The sequence below is a fragment of the Coenobita brevimanus genome, chromosome 54, assembly GCF_032717465.1.
Source record: "Coenobita brevimanus isolate Jiangsu-jjx chromosome 54, ASM3271746v2, whole genome shotgun sequence".
NCBI lineage: Eukaryota > Metazoa > Arthropoda > Malacostraca > Decapoda > Coenobitidae > Coenobita > Coenobita brevimanus.
The window spans coordinates 8,180,973-8,207,027 of NC_137007.1; the positions used below are offsets into that span (position 1 = coordinate 8,180,973).

Here is a 26,055-nt window from a genome sequence, read left to right on the forward strand (position 1 = left end):
GTGTGGAGTGCAACTCTCATGTGTGGGGAGGCTTCCCACATACAGTTCTACTCAATAAGGTGGAGTCAAAGGCTTTTCATCTCATTAACTCTCCTCCTCTTACTGGCACTCTTCAACCTCTGTCTCTTCACTGCACTGTTGCATCTTTATCTCATTTCTGTCGTTACTTCAGTGGTCACTGCTCCTCTGAACTGTCTGCTTGCATCCCTCCACCTCTACGACGGGCGCGTAGCACCCGTCTATCAACAAACTCTCGTCCCTTTTCTGTCCAACTCTCCAATGCATGAGTTATCCTTTACTCCCAGTCCTTTATTTTTGCAATAGGTCAGCTCAGGAACTGTCTTCCTCAGTCTGTATTTCCTACTTCCTATGATCTCCAGTCATTCAAACACAGTGTGTCCAGGCATCTTCAAATGAATGGATCTTGAATTTGGCTCGCTTTTGTATTGTTCTTGTTTTTCCTTGGAAGGAATGGTTTGCAGGCTCCTGGCCTTTGGTTCCTTCTTCCTTGCATTATTATTTAAAAAAAAAAAAAAAAAAAAAAAAAAAAAACTTGCCACATTAAGATTCAGATGTCATCTATGAGATAATATCACAGGGGCAGTTGCTTACCTGTGGTCAACAGTTTGACATGACCAGGCATGACTGGGGTTTAGGAGAAACACCACCAACTAATGTAATCTTTTACCATGTACGGACAAGGAGCCTACACATGGTAATGCTGTGCACCCTGGGTGGAGCAGCTACGGCATCCACCCAGGAGCCAAACTTCCTCATATTTCCCAGCTTCTTGTTGTGGAAATGACCCTGATTCAATCCTGGTGAGGTGCTGTCTGCCATAAGGGGCCACTGGATCCTTACAGAGTGTATGTACTGTACTTTACCTGTGGGATGGCCCCACAAAAACAGTTCCTGTGCTTACCTGTGGTCAATACATCTGCATGGCTAGACAGACCTGGGTTAAGGAACAACAGCAACACTAATAACAACCATTGTAAATGTGGATTTACTGAAAAATAATTGTTTCAAGATGCACTCCAATGTGCAGTATACAGAAACAAATTTTTTTGAGTTTAGTCAGCTAAAGAGCAATCTAAATTTGGCTTAGCCTCCCAAATCTGAACATCTGATTTCCAAAAACTTTCACTTTAAAAAATATTTTTCATCTTTCCTCACACAACGAGTGCATTTGAAGACAAAAGTTATCTGTGGACAAGTATAACAACAGATGATATATTACTGACATAAGGGGCTTCATTGTACAGTATTTACTGTTCATAGTACTGTAGTCTGTATTTTACATGATTTTCTCACAGTTATTGTAATAACATGTTCACTGCATTGAAGGAATTTTACTGCGTAATTGTATATTTAAATGCCAAAGGTGCTAGATATTTCCAGAGTATTGAGGGAATTTGATGGCCAAGTGTACTACTCTATCTTGCCTTTCTTTGCAGGTCTGAAGTACACACTGTTTGAGAAGCTGTTGATGAGCAACTCATACCTTCTGGGTGTTGGTGGTGGAGCAGTGGTGGTGCTGATGTGGGGCTACACTGGCTCACTCTTCATTACTGTTGTTACTGTCTCTACTGTCGTTGGTGCCCTCTCTCTGGCATACATCATCTACACCTTTATTTTTGAGATCACTTTCTTCCCCTACGTCAATATTCTTACAGCAGTCATTGCCATTGGTAAGTTTCCATGGGTGCAGCTGTTTGGACTTTTAGTCATGTTGTGGTAGGTGGGGGTGCTCACCATCCACTCACTTGATGTAGTGCTGCTTTGGGTGTCTGCCCTTTCCTTCCTTCCTTCCTCTTCTGTCTTTCCTTCATTCCTTCCTCTTCTGTCTTTCCTTCATTCTTTCCTCTTCCTTCTGCCTGTGGGTGACTTTACACTCCCTCTTCTATCTTTCTTTCCTTCATTCTTTCCTCTTCCTTCTGCCTATGGTTGGCTTTTATCTCCCTCTTCTGTCTTTCTTTCCTTCATTCTTTCCTCTTCCTTCTGCCTATGGGTGACTCTACACTGAATGACAAGCCAAATGGTTTCCTGTACACCAGGAAACCATTTACTCCACTGGGTGGTAACCATATAACCAAATTATGGCACCTGGTGGTTTAGTGGGTAATTAAGGTTATTGAGCTGGTGCAGGTTTATATCCAAGGGGTGGTTGGGGTTTATTGCTCACCTAATGCCACTCAAGGATGAGTGAGGCTGGTCACTCCCATCTTAAATGCCAGCACCAACTTGCCTAGCCCCGGCCTCCTACGCTTCTCATGGGGCAACACAGGAATGGATGATGGATGAATGGATGGATGGATGGTGGATGGTGATGCATGATAATGGGAACACCTTTGAAATTATGTATTTGGTCATATTATATTGTTACCGTATTGTACTGTGCCTCAAAAAAGTGTTGCAACATGAGGGTTAGATACAAATGGAAATAAACAAATAAGATTATGTGAAACCAGAGGAGAGTCATAACCCTGAGTACCACAGATCAAGCCTTGCCAAATGATAGGCGATAGTGATTAATTCTGTAGCCTGCTACTGACACCAGCACTTGTTAACGTCTTTGTACAATTTGTTTATAATCATTATAAGAGTTTGACAGTGTATTTGGGCCGCATTGTAGGAATTGTAATTACTGTAACATAAAGCTGATCATACACTTTGGATTAAGGGGTAAATAGTTATGGATCTGACTGGCATGGAACATAAACAAGGATGAGGTGTCACAGACATGTTAGTGAAATGAATGTGCTGAATTATATATAGTATTCATATACCATATAGTAAAATGTATTTTCCGCATAATGTCATACACCATGTGGTTTAGTCTGTACGCAGAATGAGTTGAATCTAAGGGCAGAAAATATGTACAGTATATACAATAGAACAATATTATTATTATTATTTTTTTACAGAAGATGAACAGAGGAAGGAAAAACAAATCAAGTAAAAAACAGTTCCATACACCTGATTACAAATGTCCTCCATTGAATAATAATCTGTAACAGTTAGACTTGAACTGCTGTAGGTTGAATGTGAGGGGCTAATTAGTATGGGGAAGTGAGTTCCAAAGAGAAGCAGTTTTGGGAATAAATGAATTCAGACAGGCAGAAGTTCTGCATGAGTGATACCAGATGTCCATGTAGCATGGGAGGAGTGGAGAGGTGGCACAATGGATGCAACTTCATTTGAGAATTTGCTATGAAAGTGTGCGAAAATAATGCTGGGGGTCAATATTCCGTCTTACTCATAGGGAAGGTAGTTAATTTGTAATTGATGGGGTGTTACTGTAATTATTCTTATAGCTTTGTTCTGAATTATGTCCTGTTGTTTTAGTGCAGCTCCTGCACATCCACTCCACAAGGGTAAGCAATATTCAAGCTGAGTGCACATAGCTGTTGTAAATTGAGGCCAACTGCTGGTCAGTGAAGAAATTATGGATTCTGTACAATAATCCAAGTTTCATTGAGGCAGTTTTAGCAAGGGATATAACATGAGAGTCCCAACTGAGGGTGTTGTTAAGCAAAACACCAAGACTTTAAATACTTTTTGAGATAGGAATTATGGTTTCACTAGGAATCAGGCAAAATCTGTTTATTGGTAAATTGGATATACTGTACTGTATATGTTTTTTCTTGAATCAAGTGAGACAGTGTTATTTTGTCCCCATATAGAAATCTTGGATAATGAGACAGTGTTATTTTGTCCCCATATAGAAATCATGGATAAGTCTTGTATCAATGTATCTAGTGCCAGACACCTTAATCCCAGCAGGGGTGGCCACAAACAAATCGCCTCCATGTCGCCCTGTCCCCCACCATTTCATTGCTCTCCCCCAGCTCACACCCTCTTTCTCATATACCTCTCCACTCCATCCCTCTTTCTCATCCTCAGGCTCCCCCCCCTCTCTCCCCCCCTCCCACCTCACTCACACTCATTAGTCTCTCACTCTGCATCCTCTCCACATGGCCAAACCACCTTAGTGTATTTCTCCTAATGCTTTCTCTCACATCCACCATCCACATCCACACCACAACCTCCTTTGGTTCCTCATTTGTCAGTCTGTCTCTCCATGTAACTCTTGATTTAAGGAAATTGCTGTGCTGAGTTGGGAGTTAGGGGTATGATACTTTGTGAATGTCCTAACTGCCAGTATTTGGCCATTAATTCTGCTTGATTAGGTAAAGCTGATAAAATTAAAGGCTTAATGAAATGAACCACAAGACTTCATGCAGGGAGAGGAAAGATGTTGGCACTTATACACACTGAAGCCTGATCACCCTGCACAATCCCAAGTGGCTGCAGTGGCTACCTTCCCCTAGGTATTGTGCCAGAGACAGGGCTGATGACAGATGGCATTATTGAGGACAGCACCCCCTCCTCCACTGACAAGTCAGCAGGTACCTGTCAAGGCATACTGGATAAGTCCAGGTCCACTGGAAGTTGAGAAAAATCTCAAGTGGTGCAAAGATTCGAACCAAAGTCTTCTGGATCAATGGACAATGACCTTATCCACTGCAGCACGACGATCTCAAGTGATAAATATATATTAGCCCTTTGCTTTCTTCCTTCCTTCCTCTTCTTTCTTTCCTTCATTCTTTCCTCTTCCTTCTGCCTAAGGGCAACTTTACACTCCCTTTTCTGTCTTTCTTTCCCTCATTCTTTCCTCTTCCTTCTGCCGATGGGCGACTACACTGAGTGACAAGTCAAGTGGGTTCCTGTACACCAGGAAGCCATTTACCACACCGGGTGGTAACCATATAACCAAATTATGGTGCCTGGTGGTTTAGTGGGTAATTACGGCACTCCAATCAAATTGAGCTGGTGAAGGTTTATGTCCAAGGGGTGTTTTTTTTTTTTTTTGTGTGGAAGAAAGAACCAAAGGCCATGAGCCCGCAATAACAGTTCCCTCCAAGAGAAAAACAAAATACAATAGAGAGACAAATTCAAGATCCGATCATTTCGAGATGCCTGGACACACTGCGTTTGAAAGCCTGGAGATCATAGGCAGCAGGAAATACAGACAGAGGGAGACAGTTCCAGAGTTGACCTGTTGCATAAATGAAGGACTGGGAGTAACGGTTAACTCTTGCATTAGAGATTTGGACAGAAAAGGGATGAGAGTTTGCTGCTAGATGGGTGCTACGGGTCCGTCGTAGAGGTGGAGGAATGCATGCAGACAGTTCAGAGGAGCAGTGACCATTGAAGCAGCGATAGAAGAGAGATAAAGATGCAACAGTGTGGCGAAGAGACAGAGGTTGAAGGGAGACAGTAAGAGGAGGAGAGTTAATGAGACGAAAAGCCTTTGACTCCACCCTGTTGAGAAGAGCTGCATGTGGGAAGCCTCCCCACACATGAGAGTTGTACTCCACACAGGGGGCGCATAAAACCCCTGTATAGAGTCAACAATTGTGCAGGGGTAAAGAAAGAACGGTTGGGGTTTATTGCTCACATAATGCCACTCAGGGATGAGTGAGACTGGTTACTCTCATCTTAAATGTCAGGACCAACGTGCCTAGCCCCGGGCTCCTACGCTTCTCATGGGGCAACATAGGATTGGATGATGGATGGATGGAAGGCAGGAGTGCAGATTTTAATCGAACATTGATAACAATAACCGCTATAACCAAGTGTGTGGTAACCATTGGATCACTGTATATACAGGAGACCCTTACTTTAACAGACCACAGTCCGGTTGTGCCATACAATAGGGTTGCATCAAGTGAAAACCTATCACATAACAATTTATTTTATAGTGAGGTCAATATAACATGGATTCAATGGGGTTAGGGAGAGTGACCTCAACGTAACCCAAAATGTCCCCCAAAAACTCATGCCATCCACCTGAAGGTTGTCCTAGGCTGATCCGAGTCATCACCAAAGGTCCCTCCTGAGGCTGGGGGACAACTGGAGGGCATGGACAGTTACTCCAGATCCTCAAGAGGAGGTGAAGAGAGATGAGGAGAGTGATGCAGTGATGCCAAGGGATAGTGATGCTCTGAGGCTGATGGAGAGTGAAGTGGTGAGGCTAACAGAGAGTGGACTTGTGAGAGTGAGGGTGAGAGAGAGTGTGATGGTGTGGCAACGTGGCATATGGGTGCAACAGATGGTGATGAAGACAAGACAGATGTAATGAAGGCAGGTGATGCAGGATGTTGCATTTGCACACCACTTGTTGATGGCCTTGGCTCTTCATTGGTGCTGCTGACAGAGGAGGAGGAGGAGGTGACGGTGGTCTGGCATGCTGGTTTTTTCTTAGCTGCAAGGAGCTCTCTGTGCACATTCAGGTGTTGTTCAATGCCATGAATTGACACGTCACTCCTTGCTGGGTTCGAGTCCTTATTCTGGATGAATGCAGTGTTCTTGTCCATCATTGCAATGAACTCCTTTGAAGTTTTAATGTTGAGAACATAAAGGTGCCTGTCCTCACCACCATCCTTGCCACCTTCCTGTGCCTCCACCATTCTTTCCCTGAGCTCAGTGAACTCCCCTGTGGACAGCTGCTCAGTGTGGCTCTCCAGGACGTCTTACATATCATCCTCATCAACCTCCTCAAATCCTGCCTCGTGCGAGGTCAGTCATGTCTCGATGGGTGTTTTTTACCACTGGAAACCCTGTGAGGGTGCACACCCACTCCAATCACATTTTGTACCAGATGGCATTCAGTGTGTTCAGCGACACCTTCTTCCATGCTGCCTTGATATTGTTGATGGCATGCTTGATGTTATACTTTAAAAGCACCCCACTGCATTGCTCACCCCAGAGTCACTCACTCACACCATCTGATCCATGGTGTGATGGAGGTAGTAAGCCTTGAAGGCTGCAATGATGCCTACTGTAGATCCATAGGTTGCAGCAGTGATGTTGTGCTGGGGGTCAGGTGCACCACTTTGATGTTATCCACCCAGTTCTCCATGCACTCAGGGTGGCTCGGAGCATTGTTCGCTGGCAAGAGGAAATGGTTGGCAAGTTTGCTCCTGCTGGCATAGGTCCACAGTTAGGGGGACAGGCACCCTGCCATGTACCCCTGGCAGAGTGTGGCAGTCACCCAGGCCCTGAGGTTACTCCTCCAAATAACCCCAAGATTCACCTTTATGAACCCTGCCAGTGCTCAGGGTTCTTCTAGTAGTGCACAAGAAGCAGCTTAACTTCAGTTGGCCCCAAGGAGGAGGGTGAGGTGGTCTTTGTTGCCTTGAATCCAGACATATGTCATTCTTCCCAGTTGATAGAGGGCTTCCTTGAAATCCACTTCCAAAACAAGCCCACTTCATCAGAGTTAACCTGCTTAGGAGAATATTTCCCCTCCTCTATAATAGCCCTCAGCTGGACAAGGAAGGCCTCAGCCACCACGTGGTCTCTGCATGCTGCGTCACCATGCATGGTCCAAGGCCTGCAGAGGCCTTGAAATGCTCAAACCAACCTGTGCTGGGCTTGAGCTCCTCCATGGCCTCCATACATTCCTTATCTTTTAGACCCATCCACAGATCGAAAGCCTTACTGCAGATGAAGGAGCGGTGAAGAGGCTGCTCTGCTTAGTTCGGGTCATTAACGCACAGGGCCAGGAGATGCTCCAATTCCTGCATGATAGGCTCCCTTGCTCTAGTTAGATGTTTTGCATTCAGGGAAGGCATGTACTGCAACGCTGTAATTATAGCACCTGATTTCATTATGACAGGCGAGACCGTGGACTGAGGCAGTTTTAGGGCATCAGAGATCATGCTTGGTCCCTGCCCTTCCTTGTGGAGCTTAACAGTGTCTAATTTCTTGTCAAGGAAAAGGCTTAAGCCTTTCCCTCAGCAGCATCAGTAGCACCATGCTTCCACTGGGGATAGCATCGGACATACTGTACTGTAATATACAAGCTCAGAGTTTCACTTATTTCACACACTCAAAGTTCTCTGTTCACTTACTGTCACATACAGCACTATTTGTAGCATACTTGTACTGTAACTTGACATCAGCAATAGCGTTGCGAGGGTCTTACAAAAGTGAGAAGGTTAGGTAACTCAGAGAATGCAAGGAAGATTATCACAGGAATGGGACATGTGAGTCAGTGGGTGAGCGAGACTCAAAGAGTTGGCAAGAGGGCTGCCACCTGCATAAACTCGAGGGTTCTGCACATGTAAACACTGGGCAGCCAACTTTGCTCGGACAGTTGACTGTCAGATTGCTTGTGTCATTGTGTCCACATGTGATTCTTAGAGGTGTCCCTTAAAAATATTCTAGCGGAATTGCGACCAATTTTAAAATGTTATTCTGGAAAAGGGTACTTTATAACTTTTGAATTATCGTTGTAGTGAATTATCATATAGCGAAGTCATATAGCAGTACCTGACTGTAACTGGGGGGAGGCCTGATCCAACAGTATCGTATTATTTATAAAGGCCCCAAGACGCTTGCATGTGTCAGCCTTGGCCACCTAATGGTGATTTTCCACGTTGATCAGTCTCTGGAAGCCCCCCTGTTCAGTCCCTTATCCCTAAGGTCACGATTTATGACCTCATCCAAGGTCTTTTTCAGTCTGCCTCTTGCAACCCTAACCCCGACATTCACACTTCTCACACTTTCCTTCCCAATGTCATCCTCCACCCTCTCCACATGCCTATACCACCGGAATCTACCCCTCCTCATCACGACACCAACACGCTTTAGTCCCACCTTCCTCTCGACTCATCAATCTAAAACCTACCCCTTCCAGGCCTAATCACTGTCATTTCTGTATGTCTGAGCCAATGAGCATCCTCTTCCTTTACTGCCCATGTTTTGCTACCATACAGCATTACACTCCTAACACAGCACATATGAAGATCCCATAGCATGGAGGGAGAGCCCCCTGTGTCAGGATAAACAACAGCTTCCTGAACTTCCTTCAACCACCCCTCACTCTAGCCACAGAGCTAGCTCCAGCCCTATCTCCAGAATATTACATGTCTCCCAAGTAACAAAACTCATCCACACACTCAAGGTACTCACCAGCAAGTTCACTCTTTCATGCCTGACAATCTCCACATGCTCTCCCCAATACATTGCACACACAAAATCAGCATTATCTCACAGTCAGCCTCTAATACCACTACATGTCTTACGCACTCACTTATCACAAATACTGCAGAATATGGAATTACTTCCCATGCCCTAGTGACAGATCGCACATGGCCGCTCTCCTTCTTCTTTGACAGTATCACCACCAACCCTGCATATCATCACTTTTGTTGTATCTGCATTTACTCGCAAGCCCTTGTGCCCCATACCATCTCTTCACCTAAATCTTTCCTCTGCCTCCCTTTCATTTTCTGCAATCAACACCAAATCAGCAGCATACATCTCCCATGGGAGCCAATTTCTGAAGCCACATGAGATAGCTTCTGGCACCATGACAAACAGTAAAGAACTCAAGTTCGATCCCTGATGCATGCCAGCATTCATGGAAAACTCATCACTCAAATCTTCATTCGCATTCACTCTCTCATGGGTGTTATCACCCATATACACCAAAACCACTAACCTCACCAAAACACACTACAACACTCTACAGACCATACAGAACAAGTCCCTAAAAATAATCACAGGCTGCACAGCTACTACACCCACAGACTACCTACATCAAGAAACCAAAGTCCTCAAAGTCAAGGATCACCTAGACATGAGAGGTACCCAGACTCTTGCTGTAGCCTCCACAAACCCACAGCATCCACTACATTACATGGCAGCACATCCACCCACACCAAGGAACATCAAAATAACATCCAGGACACGATATCATACACAAATACTGTCATCTCTCCCCCCTCAGACCAGCTTCCAGAAGCATATTCACACTCAAATCACTCACCGCCCCATTCAGTCACTTAAAGACAACACACAGCTGCATGCATGGCCTCTTGACATCCACCCTTCTGAAACCTATCTCCCTTGTGAGGGCAGGGTCCACCTGGCCAGGCTGAGATGTGGGCACCATCCAGCCCTCTTAAGCTAGCAGAAGAGGCTGGATGACTCCCTCGCTGGTGCCTGTCCAGGATGTAACACAGCACTCCATACTTTTAAGCACATTATGGAAGACTGCATTGCACACAATCACCTACGCCAACAACACAACATACACTCTTTGAGAGCGCTGTGGGAAAGCCCAGTCTCGGCCATGGGCTTCCTGAGGGACTCAGGGCTGTTTGGCCAGACTGCCTAGAGAACAGCTACTACTACTACCAAAACCACTCTAACCAGCCACTCCCCAATCTCAAGCTTTCTCATTGTCCACCTCACGACCACCCTAGGGACTCTGCAAGAGGCCTTCTCCAAATCAATGAAAACAAAGTACAGCTCCCTTTTCTTTCGTATGCACTTTTCTGAAGCTGTCAATCAACGAATATGGCATTCATGGTCCCTTTCCCTGGCATAAACCCAAACTGCATAACATCAGTATTCACTGTTTCCCTAACCCCTTAACTGCGGGACGTCACTTTCGTAACACTTGGGAGCAAGGGATCATACCGCGGGGCGACACTTTTGTGATTCTGTGTTATTTTGAATTCGCCCGGGCTTTGAAGTGGTGGCTTGTATCTGTCAGTACTGCCAATGTCCAACACTAGTCAGCACTCCTAATCTCATCTGTACTCCCATCCATTGTTGACAATTTAGCCATTTCTCCCCATTCTTGACTCCCCTCCCTACCTCCCTTCCATTACCCTATCCTCTCGCCTGCCCGGCTGTGCTACGCTAAGTAAATCTTCCCTGGAATTTTTCACTGATTTCATCCATTGAAATAAGCCCTAAGCCCTATTCTTATACCAAATAATATATACAAGAAAGAAATAAGGTAAGTGAGAGTGCCATACACCTAGAATTGGCTAATTATCACCTGACAGCACCTCACGTGCACTCGTTCGCTAATTTTCTCTGTTTATTTTCCCTTGAAATATGCTGTATAATCTATTTTCGTAATAAAAATATATATAAGAAAGGAAGGGAGAAGCCTAAGTGATATTTACATTCACCTGGAACTACCTAATTATTGCAGGCCACCACACTGTATTCTACACTAAGTAAATCTTCCCTGGAATTTTCCACTGATTTCATCCATTGAAATAAGCTCCATGCCCTATTCTTATGCCAAATAATATATACAAAAAAGAAATAAGGTAAGTGATAGTGCCATACACCTGGAATTGGCTAATTATCACCTGACAACACCTAACGTGCACTTGTTCGCTAATTTTCGCTGTTTATTTCCCCTTGAAATATGCCGTATAATCTATTTTCGTAATAAATATACATATAAGGAGGGAAAGGAGAAGCCTAAGTGATATTTACATTCACCTGGAACTATCTAATTTATTATGTATTGTCTTGGTTTCCTACCAATCATTTCATTGGTATATATTAGCAGGTCTCATAGGGCTGAAGTTGGTAGTATTGGACCTACCCTAGCCAGGCAGCAGGAGGCACTTGTTCGCTAATTTTCGCTGTTTATTTCCCCTTGAAATATGCCGTATAATCTATTTTCGTAATAAATATACATATAAGGAGGGAAAGGAGAAGCCTAAGTGATATTTACATTCACCTGGAACTATCTAATTTATTATGTATTGTCTTGGTTTCCTACCAATCATTTCATTGGTATATATTAGCAGGTCTCATAGGGCTGAAGTTGGTAGTATTGGACCTACCCTAGCCAGGCAGCAGGAGGCCACCACTATCAGTTCACTGTCGTCTTTGAAAGTGGGAGTATGTCTGATTTGCTCCTGCTAACTTTCGTCACTTTATAGCCCCATGCAAAGGGCCCTGTGACCTTTACCCCCTACTAAACCTCGTGTGGAAAGAGGTAAAGGGCTGACAATTGATAGAGAGTGACTATGATCTTTTTATTGAGTAAAACAGTGCAAGTGGAATTGTAAATAAAGTGTAAATAATGTGTAAACGGCAAGAAAGCAATGAATGTAAATACTGTATGAGTGAACAGTGGAAAATAGTTTTATAAGTTACTTCAAGTGACAGTGCATAACACAGTGTAAATAAAATAGAAATGTAAATAATGTAAATAAAGTAGAGAACGTAAATAGAAATGTAAATGAGTGGTACTATAAGAATACAAGTATATATACTTGGAGTAATGAAAGTGAAAGTTTCACTCTAGCATGTATGAATACTATGAGTTATGAGAGTGAAGGTGAAAGTCACATTCACTCTCAATGCTAGTATACAGGACGAGAAAGTGAATGCTACATATTTTACTGAAAGAAATTGAATCCCTACAGTGACAATAAACTACTATTACTGAAGGAAACTTATGGATAAAGACTGTAGATATATATAAGTGTTATATACCCCTGGGGGTAGGGTTTTTTTTCAAGAATACTCCCCCAGTATCCCTGCTTGTCGTAAAAGGCGACTAAAAGGGTTGGCGGAGGGTTAGTGCCCCTCCCCGGAAAACAACTAACTAAAAAAACAAACAAGAAGCCTCGGACAAGGACTGACCAAACGTTGACGACCAAGGACTGGACAAAGGACATTGCAATTGGAACTTGGAATGTAAGGGGAGCAAATGATGAGGTGAAAGAGAGAGAGATTGTCCAGGTGCTTGAGGATGCGAAAGTGGATGTATGTGGAATAACTGAAACAAAATGGAGAGGAGAAAGTGTGAGAGAATGGGAGTATGGATGGGGTATATGTGCAGGAGTAGGTGAGAATGAGAGGGCAAAGGAAGGAGGATGTATAGTTGTGAGTAAAAGATGGAAGAGGAGCATAAGACAGTATGGATCAGTTGGATCAAGGATTGTGTGGGTAAAGTTGAAAGTTGGAATACAAATGTGGGCGATTGTTTGTGTGTATGCGCCAACGCAAGATCGTGCTAGAAGAGTGAGAGAAGAGTTCTGGACAAATGTAGAAGTGTGCATGGAAAAGTTTGGAAGGAATGAGAGAGTGTTTTTGATTGGTGATATGAATGGTAAAGTTGGGAATGTGAAGGTGGATGGAATAGTTGGTGAGTGGGGTGTGCCTGCTGAGGTAGATGAGAATGGGAGTGCGTTAGTGGACATTTGTGCTGGGAGGGGGTTGGTGATAGCCAATACCCTCTTCAGGCATAAAATGATCCACAGGTATACATGGCGAGTGATGAGAAGGGTGGGTGGTGAACTGAGTGAAAGGAAGGCAATGATTGATTATGTGTGTGTGGATGAAAGGATGCGAAGATGTATATTGGATGCAAGAGTTTATAGAGGTTGGGGGAGTGGACTTTCTGACCACTACTTGGTGGTGGCCAGAATTAAAGTTCAAGTAAGATGGAGGAATAGAAGAAGGGAAAGACGAGAGGAAGGAGTAGTTGCAAAGAGAGTGGAAAGGTTACAAGAGGATGGGAAAAAGGCAGAGTATGAGAGAGAAGTGGAGGAACGATTAGGCAAATATGAATTGGAGCAAATGGGGGACGTGGAAGGTGTGTGTAGAATATTTACAGAAGAAATATGTGCAGCATGTGATGTGGTGTGTGGAAGGAAGAGAAGACGGAGGGGGGTGCAAGGAACAGCGTGGTGGACTGAAGAGGTGAAACGGGCTGTGGCACAAAAGAAGAAAGCATACAATGAATGGATGAGAAATAGGGGTGTGGAAGAAGTTGACAGGCGGAAGAGAGAGTTATATGTAGAAAGAAAGAGAGAGGTGAAAAGATTAGTAAGAGAGAGTAAGAAGAGAGTGGATGAGGAATTTGGAAGGAATTTGAGTGTAAAGTGGAGGGACTGTAAGAAAATGTTCTGGAAAGAGGTGAAAAGAGTAAGACAGGGTGGAAGTGAAGTTAGCAGGGGAGTGAAAGATAAAAATGGTAGATTACTAGTGGAGAAGGGAGAAAAAGTGAGCAGATGGAGAGAACACTTTAAGGAATTGTTGAACGTGGAGGATGGAAGTAATGCGAGTATAAGTGGCTGGGGAATGGCTGGGAGAAGGAGGGAGGTGAGAAGACAGGAAGAAATCAGTAGGATAGAAGTTGTGGAAGCAATGAAGAAAGTTAAATCAGGGAAAGCCCCAGGAATTGATGGAGTGTGTGGTGAAATGCTGAAGCATGGGGGAGAGATAGTAGTAGAATGGATGTGGAAGATGTGCAGATTGGCCTGGAAGGAAGGTAGAGTCCCGGAGGATTGGAAGTCAGGTATAATTATTCCCTTGTTCAAAGGAAAAGGGGAAAAAGAAGTGTTTGGTAATCATAGGGGCATTTGTCTTCTTAGTATAATAGGAAAAGTGTATGGTAGGATACTTATTGACAGAGTTAGAGAAAGAACAGAGAAATTAGTTGGAGAAGAACAGGGAGGCTTTAGGAAGGGAAGAGGTTGTGTAGATCAGATATTCATTCTCAGATCCTTAGTGGAAAAGTTTCTAGAGAAGGGAAAGAAGTTGTATGCGGCTTTCATGGATTTGGAGAAAGCATATGACAGGGTGGATAGACTAAGATTGTGGAAAGTGTTAAGAATATATGGAGTAGATGGGAAGTTGTTGAATGCTGTGAAGAGTATGTACGATGGTGCGAAGGCTGCAGTGTGTGTGGATGGTGAACTAAGTGAATTTTTCTCTTTGAAAGTTGGGTTGAAACAGGGATGTGTCATGTCTCCATGGTTGTTCAATCTGTACATGGATGGGGTAATAAAAGAGGTACAAGGTAGGGTAGTGGATGTTGTAGTGGCCCTGGTGAGACAGGATAGTGTTTGGAAACTCCCTGTACTGTTGTTTGCAGATGATACTGTGTTGTTGAGTGAAGACGAAGGGGAGCTGCAAGGCTTGGTGGATGAGTTTGAGAGAGTGTGTAAGAAACGGAATCTAAAGGTGAATGTAGGGAAGAGTAAAGTGATGGTCTTTGAGAGAGGTGAAGTCAGTGAATGTACAGCGAGGTTGGATGGTGAGGAATTGGAAAATGTGAGTACGTTTAAGTACTTGGGTAGTGTGATGAGTAAGGATGGAGGTTTGGAGGGTGAAGTGCTTGAAAGGGTACAGCAGGGAAGAAAGGTTGCTGGTTCTTTGAAAGCAGTGATAAGAAACAGGGAAGTGAGCATGGAAGTGAAAAAGTTACTACATGACAGTATTGTGATACCAACTCTAACGTACGGAAGTGAAGCTTGGACGTTGTTGGAAGGACACAAGTCAAGAGTGAGAGCCGTGGAAATGAGTTATTTAAGAGGAGCCTGTGGAGTCACATGGAGAGACAGGCTGACGAATGAGGATATAAAGGAGCGTTGTGGTGTTGATGTGGATGTGATAGGAAGCGTTATGAGGAACACACTGAGGTGGTTTGGCCATGTGGAGAGGATGGAGGGTGAAAGACTGACGAAGAGAGTGTATTTGAGTGAGGTGGAGGGGGAAAGAGGGAGGGGGAGGCCGAGGATGAGATGGAGAGGTATATGAGAGAGGGGGGTGTGAGTTGGGAGCAGGGGAGTGACATGGCGGAGGACAGGGCGACTTGGAGGCAATTTGTTTGTGGCCACCCCAAACGGGATTGAGGCGTCTGGCAATAGATAGATAGATAGATAGTTATATAGTAACAGAAATATAAACTGTGAGTGTTTTTATGAATAATAGACAACACTAGCGGCGAACGATCGTAAGTGGGATGGTCATACGCCCTCGTAATTTTCATTGCTTTCACAGTGTTTTTTTTTGAGAGTGTGGATTCCAAACTGTTTGAGAATCATAGATTAGTGTTTCTAGTGATAATATCAGGCTGTGGTAATCATATTACGAGTTGTCGGGAAGTGTAAAGTGGAGACTTCGTTACCCAACTTCAGAGGTCTCCACAAGTCCTACGGTACTCGACGAAGGCTCAACAAACACCCAAGGAGAAAGTTGAAGGTATGTGCCATAAGCATTTGTGATTTTAATATTCTAGGACTAATAACTGATTTTTGGCAAATATTTTTAGAGTCTGTCAGAGCGCGAATATGCCCGCGGGAGCCGCAAGTCAAAGCAAAACAAGTCTGTGGTGTAAGGGCTAAGCAGATAATCCTTTATATCTAATGGGCTCTCCCCTGAGGTGGGATTTCAAATACATATTAGAAAATACACTAAATGAGTACAATATCATATTCTAGTACTAAAAATGAAATCTATATCCAATTTACACTACCCTGGCACATAATTTTGCCTCTTTACAACCTATTTCACATTTTTGTCAGCACTGCATCATGACTAGTCCAGTATTACTAAAATCTGTTATCACAACTCAGGGACCATGATGAGGAGGCAGTTTCAGGTCAGGTTAGAGTAAAAAGTGTAGGAATTACATGTATTGTGACCCATTGCACTCCATTTAACAGACATTGTTCATTATGGCTGACGGAAATCCGATGGCCTTCACAGTGCCAATTAAATCTGAAATCCGGTCTACTAAGGTCCATCACATCAAGGGTCTGCTGTACCTCATGACGTGAATAATCAACCTACTCCAGCCATGAGTTCTGTTACCTTCCTCTTGGTTTCCTCCACCCTGGGTTAACTGTCCCAGAGATTACCCAGTGGACAGGATCAACCTCAAGAAAATAGGCCATGTGCCCATTTAGCTGGCATTGGTGCTGACATTTCATGTGGGTAATAGGCCTCAACTCAGCGTCACGGAGTAGTCGCTCATTGCATATCCAGTTGTACCGACAAAATGCCATGATCCTGCAAAGGCTCTCAGTAGCAAATGAGTCAGTTCACTGCCTCAGATCGCTCTTTAGTGTCCGGGTCTCACTGTCATAGAGTAAGACAGAGAGCGCTAGAGCCTTGAAGATGTGAATTTTTGCCCCTCTACACAAATGACAGCAATGGCAAATACCTGAGTTGGATGAATTCATGACCCCTTAGGCCAGACTGAAGCGATGTGAAATCTCAATGTCTGACTGTCTGTTGTTATTTACCACACAACCAAGATAAGGGAATCTTTCCAAAATTTCCACATTCTCACCACCTGTTTGGACAGACTGAACTACTTCATCCAACAGGCCACCAAATGCCTGGCCCATGATCTTGGTGCAAGAGACCTTTAATCCCAGCAGCTTCAAGGGTAAATTTTCGTATTTACGCCCAACTCCCGAACAAGCTTAAAATTATATTTTTCCGAAGGATTTTAGTGTTTTTCGTTTGAATCTGATAATCATTTCTGTCGGAAATAACTTTTTTTGTGGTCCCCCCCCCTCAAGAATAATGGGGGACCTGTGGGAAAGTGGGGTTTTGGGGTGGGGAAAACACACAAAAATGAGTGATTTCTGACTGAAACTGGTATCAAATTCACACCCAAAACACAAAAACCCTTCGGAAAAATATAATTTTAAGCTTCTTAGGGAGTTCGTGTTTCCTAACTGAGGGGCTTCGCCCCCCAGGCCCCCTCAGCCCTGGCCATGCTTCCTAACTAGGGGGCTTCACCCCCCCAGACTCCCCCTGACATTAACCAAACCTCATCTAACCCAACCTAACCAGGTGTAAATATGAAATAATGCCTTTACCCACCAGTTTACAGCTCCTGAAGTAATTACAATAATTTTGCAGCCTTCACAGTTCATGGTAGGAGACGAACTGGCTTTCAAATCCTGCGGGTCCTAGCGTGGGGCGTTTGAAATCCTACTTTGTGATTGGCTGAATCATGCGACGCATGCGCTTTATCCACCCACACACATAACATGCACAAACGAACACACACAACTTTGCGACCACTGCAGGGGAAAGATGGCTCTCTCCTATTGAAAATAATAACAATATAAATTGCATAACTCATCAACTGTTGATGTACGACGGAAGTGCCATAGAAGAAAAAAGGCTTAAAATTGCATAAAGTATAAGGTGAGTTAGCCCATTTTCTCGTCAGTGAGTTGGGTGTAAATATGAAATAATACTGCTTCGCATTCTCGTGAAATTCCTCGAAGGAAACTCCACTAAGATAACTGCATCATCAGCAAAGTCAAAAGGTCAGTAACCCTGAAATTGCCAGTTAATACTCCACAGTGACTTCAACTTACAGCTGGCCAAGTACCCAATCCACACATAAGTTGAAAAGCATGGGAGCAAGGACACATCCCTGTCTTACTCCAGTGCTTAATGGAAGAAGTCAGATGTTCCTCCTCCACACCTGACAGCACTCTCTGTGTCTGAATACAGGCCAGCAGTCAGGGGGATTATCCCTGCGAGATCCCACAGGGTCGCTAGAGTTCCTATAGTACCCTCCAGTTTGCTGAGTCAAACACCTTCTTGAAATCCACATAGACTGCAAGCAGACCTTAATACTCAAGGTGGCATTCCACAAGAACTAGGATTCGGTCAACTATAGACTTCTTGAGTGTGAATCCAGATTGCTCACACCTCAGAAACTTTATCAAATGGTCCCAGGAGTTTGTGAGCAAGAACATTGCCTGGTACACTGAGCACTATAGAACTACAGTAGATACCACAGTCACATTGGTTTCCTTTCCCTCTCCAGATGGGGTAATCAAACCCTTGTCCAGTCAGGAGAAATGATACCAGTGTGCCAATTGGCGTCTGTGACTGCACATAATGCCATGATCATGGTTTTCGCCTCCAGCTTTGATCAGTTCTGCTGGGATGCCAGAAGCACCAGCTGCACTACCACTTTTCATTCTATCCACTGCCTTCTTGATTTACTCGAGAGAAAGCATGGCGGGGAAGTAGTCAATGGTTGTACACCAGCCAAAGGAAGCTCTGCAGTTCGAGGTTCAGCAATCAGCCATATACAGCTGCCCAGAGTACCGAGCTTGATGAGCCCTGTATGCACTTGCCCCCGACTCAAATCACCTGCCTGCTGCCCAAATAGTTAACCTGAGAGGCGGTTCTGGAGTGGAGCAGGCCCATTAAGCAGGTCAAAGGTCATTAGCTTGAAAACTGTCTTCTACCTCGTCAGTGATTTCCCTGACATGTTCTCCTTGTCCCTTCTCAGCAAAACTCATGCCCATCGATACAAAAATCTTTGTTGCTTCCAATCCCCAGCCAGTTTGGCAGCACAACTCTCCTCAGCAGTGCCACTGCCAGTGTCCCTCGTGAAACAAAACTCCTCCTTTATTTTATTCTTGGGTGCTCTCCAACACACTCATCAGCTACTACCAGGGTAGCACATTCGTTATCCCATTGTAAACAGGGTTCTTGGAAATAATTATTAAATGTTTCTTGGCTAAAAAAAGAAAAAAAAAAATCAGTCTTTAGTCGCAACTGATGAAAAAAATCCAGGCAATAATGCGGGAGTACTGTATGTACAAAATATATATATATATATATATATATATATATATATATATATATATATATATATATATATAGAGTAAGGTTCCGGGTTACGTCGGTATCAACTTACGTCAATTCGAGGTTACGTAGTAGTAGTAGTAGCAGATGGGGCGTAGCCTTTGTATCGGCCCGCAAGAGGAAATTTTAAAATATAAGAAAATAAAGAAAAAGTACGTAAAGCGCGGGTTTTAAAGTGTTGCTGTTTACCGCGAGATGTCTCTGGCGTTTTCCCGCCTCACGCTTGACCACCAACAAATTCAACAATCAACAATCGCTCTGTCTCGCTGCTACCACCGCGTGACAGAGCAGTTTCGTCATTTTCTTTTGTTTGTTTTTCGCCATCCTGATTCCATGATGCCTAAGAGACAGCTTCCTAGTGACCATAATGACTCCAAGAAACGCAAGACCATCACATTACGTGAAAAAGTCGATATTATTAAGCGTAATGAGAAAGGCGAAAAGGCATCAGCAATCGGGTGTGCGCTAGGGATGAGTCGTACTACGGTAGCTAACATCATCAGAGACAAGGAACGTATCTTGTCTCACGTTAAAGGTGCAACTCCTATGCAATCAACTGTGATTACCAAGCAAAGATCGGGACTGTTGATTGAGGTGGAACGTATGCTAATGTTGTGGATTGAGGACAATAATCAACGGTGCGTGCCTCTGAGTGAACAGTTAATCTGTGAGAAGGCACGCACACTCTACCAAGACCTTAAGAAAGAAAAAAGTGAGACTAACGAGACATTTGTTGCATCAAAAGGTTGGTTTACTCGATTCAGGGCTCGAGCAAACCTAACAAGCAGAAGAATTTTCGAAGCAGCAGCCAGTGCAGATGGCGAAGCAACAAAAACATTCGTTAAAGAGTTGGAGGAGTTGATTGAGAAAGAAGGTTATATTCCAGAACGTATTTTTAACGCTGATGAAACAGGACTAAACTGGAAACGAATGCGTAACAGAACCTACATTGCTAAAGAAGAAAAAACCATGCCAGGGCACAAAGCATCCAAAGAGCGCCTAACTCTACTTTTGAGGGGAAACTGTGCTGGCGATTTCAAGCTTAAACCGCGACTCGTGTACCACTCAGAAAATCCAAGAGCTCTTAAGGGGATCCATAAAGCTAGCCTACCAGTCTATTGGAAAAGTCATTTAGAGGCCTGGGTGACGAGTGCAATTTTCAATGACTGGTTTTCAAAGTGTTTCGTGCCGGAGATTGAACGGCATTGTGCTATGAAGGACATGCCATTCAAAGCTCTTCGCATCATTGATAGTACTCCTAGTCATCCTCCGAGCTTGACAGAATTGCACCCTAATGTGAAAGTTGTGTTTATGCCACTGAACACATCATCCCTACAACCCATGGACCAAGGTGTAATAAGAGCATTCAAGGCTTACTACCTGAGAAAAACAGATTTAAATCAGGACATAGACGAGAGTGATGTAAATGAACTTATTGATTCGCATGATCAAGAGTTGAGAAATGAAGATTTACTAGACCTAGGAAAACAAATGGAAAATGATGAAAAAAGTGATGAAGCAGAACCGCTAAGACAATTTAAGATCAAGGAAATGGCAAATGCTTTTGACTTACTAGAAAAAGCAATGGCAGCATTTGAAGATCAGGACCCAAATGCAGAGAGGTTTGCCAAAGTGTGCAGGGGAATTGAGGATGCAGTGTCCTGTTATCGTCAAATCTATGACGAAAAGAAATGTGCCGCTAAGCAGTCTTCAATTCTCCAGTTTTTCAAGAGAACTGAACACTGAGCCACAACCCCACCACCAGCTGCAACCTCATCCTCATCTTCAACCCCTGACTCCCCATCTTCAGCCCTGGACTTCCCTGCTTCAACCCCGGACTCCCCTGCTTCAGCCCTGGACTCCCCTGCTTTGGTCCCTGACTCCCCTGATGCAATGCCTTCCACATCGCAACCCCAGTAATGAGTCAAGTTGATGTTGTCAGAAGGTATGTGTAAGTAGTGACATACAGTATGCATCTTTATTACAGTACCATACAGTAATCAGTCATTTTATCACTGAAATAATTTGGTTGTCCGAGTGAGAAAAAAATAGCCGTTAGAAATGCATACATTATCATGCTGGTAATGATGGTACTGTACAGTATTTCTTATTTTAAGGGAGTAATTTACAGTAAATTTTATTGTATGATGAAGTATGAAAAGTGCTTGAATTTGGGAATAAAATGTGTGTTGGCAGTGTGCACGTATGTAAGGACAGGAGAGTGAGAGAGCGGCACCCTGACTCAGTTGTGGGTGAGGCAGTGGCGTAACATGGTTGCCATGATGATGAGAAGTGCCGTTACCGCAGCGAGTTGGCTACTGTGACGAAGATTCGTAGCTAGTACAACTCATATTTTATTCAATAAATATCATAAGTTCAGAAGACTGTTTCTTATATACAGTATACCTGTTTTAAGATTACCGTATTACAGTAATCCCTCTAATATCCGGACGCCCAATAACCGAACATCCCCACTAACCGAACCTTATCGTCCTGGGATCAAACATTCCCAAAATGGTCCGAAAATCCAAAAAAAATTGGAAAAAAAATCGATTTTTTGCCGTCCGTAATTTGAACTTGCCGCGCGCGCCGCGTGAGAGCATTGTTTTGGTTCGTCATTCCTCCGACGTCCGATAGAGCGCCGCTGCATCCTCCCCACTTCCCGCCTGTCTCTCACCGCGACAAGACCTACGCTCTTTGCCATGGCTTGGGAAAAGTTAATGTGCAACACTTAAATTTAATGGAACATTATTTGGACTAAAGTGAACACTGTGAAAAGAACGGACTTCTGTGTGTTAGTGACTAAGTTCAGTGCAAGACTTCAGGAAGAGTGTAGTGCAAGTGCTTCAGGAAATCGTTCTTACTGTCAGAGTCCGAGAGGAGGCGGTTATTCATCGAGGTGGCCAGGGACTTGCTGTAAGTAGCCAAAATGTTTCATGTTGTACTATTTTCCATACTATATTTACCAGAATGTTTCATATTGTATTTTTTCCCATACCATACTTACCAGAAAGTGTCATACTGTACTTCTTTCCATACTAAACTTACCTCATGCATGTGCAGTAGGAATGTGTTTTTCAGAGTTCGGTTAGGTTCGGTTCGGTTAGAGTCCATAAGTACCAGAATGTTTATTAATGTATGAACATACTTCTAAACCCACATTTTATGTGTCTATTGCATTTATTTCAGTCATTTATGTGCCTTATTGGTGTGATTTGGGTGTTAAATAGGTGCTATGCATGTCCGGAGGGAGTTGTATAGGTGTTTCTCTGTGTTAGGGTCCGTAAGTACAAGTCCATAAGCTGGGGCCCAATATCCGGACAAAACCAATATCCGAACCTACCGATGGCTCTATTGATCCGGATATTGGAGTGATTACTGTACATGTTTAGTATGCGATGTATGGTTGAAAAATCTAAGATGCATTGCCGTAAGTATAATTATATGACTATAAAACTCATGTTATGTTCAAAATCGACATGTCATGTCTCAGGAACGGAACTCTGACGCAACCCAGGACCTCACTGTGTGTATCTATGTATGTGTGTGTATATATATATATATATATATATATATACACAGTATATATAAAATATACAGGGTGTCCCCAAAAATGTACTCTCTTTGACAGCCCATTACTCATACAATTTTTTTTTTGTTTCAGGTGCAACTAACGTGAAATAATGACAGACGTACGACTAACTTCTGAAGAAAGAAAATTTGTCATGAAGTGGTACTGGAAGTATGAAAATGTCACGGAAGTGCAAAGATGCTCGATTTTGGGATTCCTGTCTCACGAGCAGATTGTCGTATGGATTTCTTTGGGAATCGGAGGAGGGTTTCCAGCAGTTGTTCTTGTGGGGCTGGTGGATGTCCGTGGTCTTCCAGAACGTTGCTTATGGTTGTTGTGTACAGTTCCATCTGCTTCAAACTTATCTCTGATGTGAGCAGTGGTGCGTCGCATTGGTGGATCTCTGTGAAACTGTCTTCTAAATTGTTTTTGCACTTCCTTGACGTTTTCGTACTTCCAGTAGCACTTTATGACAAATTATCTTTATTCAAAAGTTAGTTGTACGTCTGCCATTATTTCATGTTAGTTGCACCTGAAACAAAAAAAAATTGTATGAGTAATGGGGAGTCAAAGAGTAAGTACATTTTTTTGGGACACCCTGTATATATATATATATATATATATATATATATATATATATATATATATATACCAACGGCCATGCCACGTTGAGTACACCGCTTCCCGTTCGATCAGCGAAGTTAAGCAACGTTGGGTCTGGTTAGTACTTGGATGGGTGACCGCCTGGGAACACCAGATGCTGTTGGCATCCCTACGTCAAGTGGGGTTGGTGGAGGATTGGTGCCCCTCCCTGTAAAACAATTAACTCTAAGCCCTTGGCCACCCTGTCTGGGATACATGGCGTCTGGCAATGAATGAATGAATGAATGAATATATACAGTATATATATATACATACATACATACATACAATTGTGTGTGTGTGTAGTGGAGGAGGGAGTTTGTTGGAGGCAATAGAATCCTTTTATTAGGGTAATCTATAGAGCGGTGAAAAAGGTATATCTGAGCGAATATGAAGGAGGGAAGAGGCGAGGTAGGCCAAGAAGAAGGTGAAGGGATATGGTGGATGATTGTATGAAGAAGAAAGGTATGGAAGTTGGTGGGGCTAGGGGACTGACAAGAGATTGAGCTGGCTGGGTGAATGTTGTGAGAAGTGTGTGATCAGAGCTCTGGCACCCCCTTTTAACGTGACAGCATCCAGATTAACTCGGAAATGTTTATATGAAGCTAAAGAGTGTGGTGAATGTTTTTGGCGTATCAGATAGTGCAAGGATTCCAGGGGCTTGAATGATGAGAGAATGGAAGCATTGACTATTGGAGTGGGCAAACTTGGGCTCTGAGCGAATATGAAGGAGGGAAGAGGCGAGGTAGGCCAAGAAGAAGGTGAAGGGATATGGTGGATGATTGTATGAAGAAGAAAGGTATGGAAGTTGGTGGGGCTAGGGGACTGACAAGAGATTGAGCTGGCTGGGTGAATGTTGTGAGAAGTGTGTGATCAGAGCTCTGGCACCCCCTTTTAACGTGACAGCATCCAGATTAACTCGGAAATGTTTATATGAAGCTAAAGAGTGTGGTGAATGTTTTTGGCGTATCAGATAGTGCAAGGATTCCAGGGGCTTGAATGATGAGAGAATGGAAGCATTGACTATTGGAGTGGGCAAACTTGGGCTGTCTGGATGTTGCTACTCTTCACCCTGCCCTAGGGTGGGAAAGGAAGTCCAGATGATGATGAATAGGGCATATGTGAACTCTGGGAATTTGTGATAATTTTTGTATTATTGTAGATGCAAAAGAAATAAGTGTTATGTTTCATTGGTTCTTTTATATATATACAGTTTTTGGGTGGCCTAGTGAAGGAGTTGCTGTGGTGAACAAGAGGAGGAGTGAAGCTATACTTGAGTGGTATTTTATGGAACCCTTAAATTGAATGCTTGCTGATGATGTAATTTTGATGCCAGAAAGTATGAGCCATTTGCAAAAGGCTATGAATGACTTTAAAAGAAGAAAAAATAATGAAAGGATATATTCAGAGAATACACATACAGTAGATCTGAAAGTGAGACTGAGGGTAATATTGAAAGGGGCAGGCCCTAAGAAATGTTAACCCCTGCTGCACCGATTCTTTTTAAGGTAGTTTACCTTCCCTAAGTCGATTTTTCATACCCAATGTAAATTGTATCTCATGTGAGGCTTGTAGTGTGGCCCTTGCAGACTTTTTTTGTACCTCATATAAGATGTGCAGCTCACAAGAGTTAAAGAAGAGAGTGGAGCAATAAATTTGTGAGAAAGAGAAGGAGGAGGAAGAGGAATGTGCAAAAATGAGAGAGGTATGTGAAGACATTGTTGCCTGGAGGGGGTTCTGTCATGTCCATCCTCTGCTAGGGGATTACCAAGAGGGAGCAATATGTTGGAAATGATCTATCTATCTGTCTATTGCCAGATGCCTTAGAAGTGATGGTGGTGAAAAAAACTTTGCACTCACATTTAGCTTCTGTTCTTCAGGTATTGGAGCTGATGACACGTTTGTTTACTGCCGAGTGTGGGCCCTAGCCAAACAAGACAAAACCACAGGCACAATGGTGAAATTGGTGGGTGATGCTTTGCGCCATGCAGCTGCCTCTATTCTGGTTACTTCTCTCACCACTGCTGCAGCTTTCTTTGCCTCCTGTGTCTCTCACATCACTGCCATCCGCTGCTTCAGGTGGGGATCCACGCCTTTTTAACATGTATATTATTGATAACATGAATTTGCTACAGTATTTAGCATTGATGATTAGCATGTCAATTACAGTCAGTCAGGAATCAGTGAATCCTTTTGGCCAATGAGACAGTGACTGTGTGTTATATGACAGTGTAATTAATGGAGAGGATGTAATTGTATTCCAGAAAAATAATGACACCCTGAGATTTGTGTGAAATATTACAATGAATAACAAAATCATTTTGAGATTGTATGATATCTCCTTGACATAAATCCCACCTAACTGCTGCAAGTGTTGCTGTTTGTAGGGCAGTCCCAAGATCATCTGGCCATGAACCCAGTTGGCTGCAGAAAACAAGACACTTCAGCTGTGTTCCCAGCAGTCTGTTGTTGAAGGATTGTATATGTTATGATAGTGGCACATGCAGTGAGTGTGTTCTGATATGGGTGACAACTTTGTAATATGGGCAAAGTGGATTGTTGTGATTTGTACTTTGTGC

At 43.4% G+C, this 26,055-nt stretch overlaps 1 protein-coding gene and 1 non-coding gene across 2 annotated transcripts in view; both read left to right on the forward strand.

Moving 5' to 3' along the window:
- Positions 1-26,055, forward strand: part of disp (RND transporter family member dispatched) — a 135,909-nt gene that overhangs the window by 69,794 nt on the left and 40,060 nt on the right. The window contains exons 8-9 of the mRNA XM_080273354.1: positions 1,458-1,691; positions 25,357-25,555. Coding sequence (XP_080129480.1) covers positions 1,458-1,691; positions 25,357-25,555 — 433 coding nt within the window. The remainder of the gene's footprint in view (positions 1-1,457; positions 1,692-25,356; positions 25,556-26,055) is intronic.
- LOC145401135 (5S ribosomal RNA) lies at positions 23,485-23,603 on the forward strand. Its single transcript, XR_013897547.1, has one exon. It is a non-coding gene; the product is annotated as a 5S ribosomal RNA (ribosomal RNA).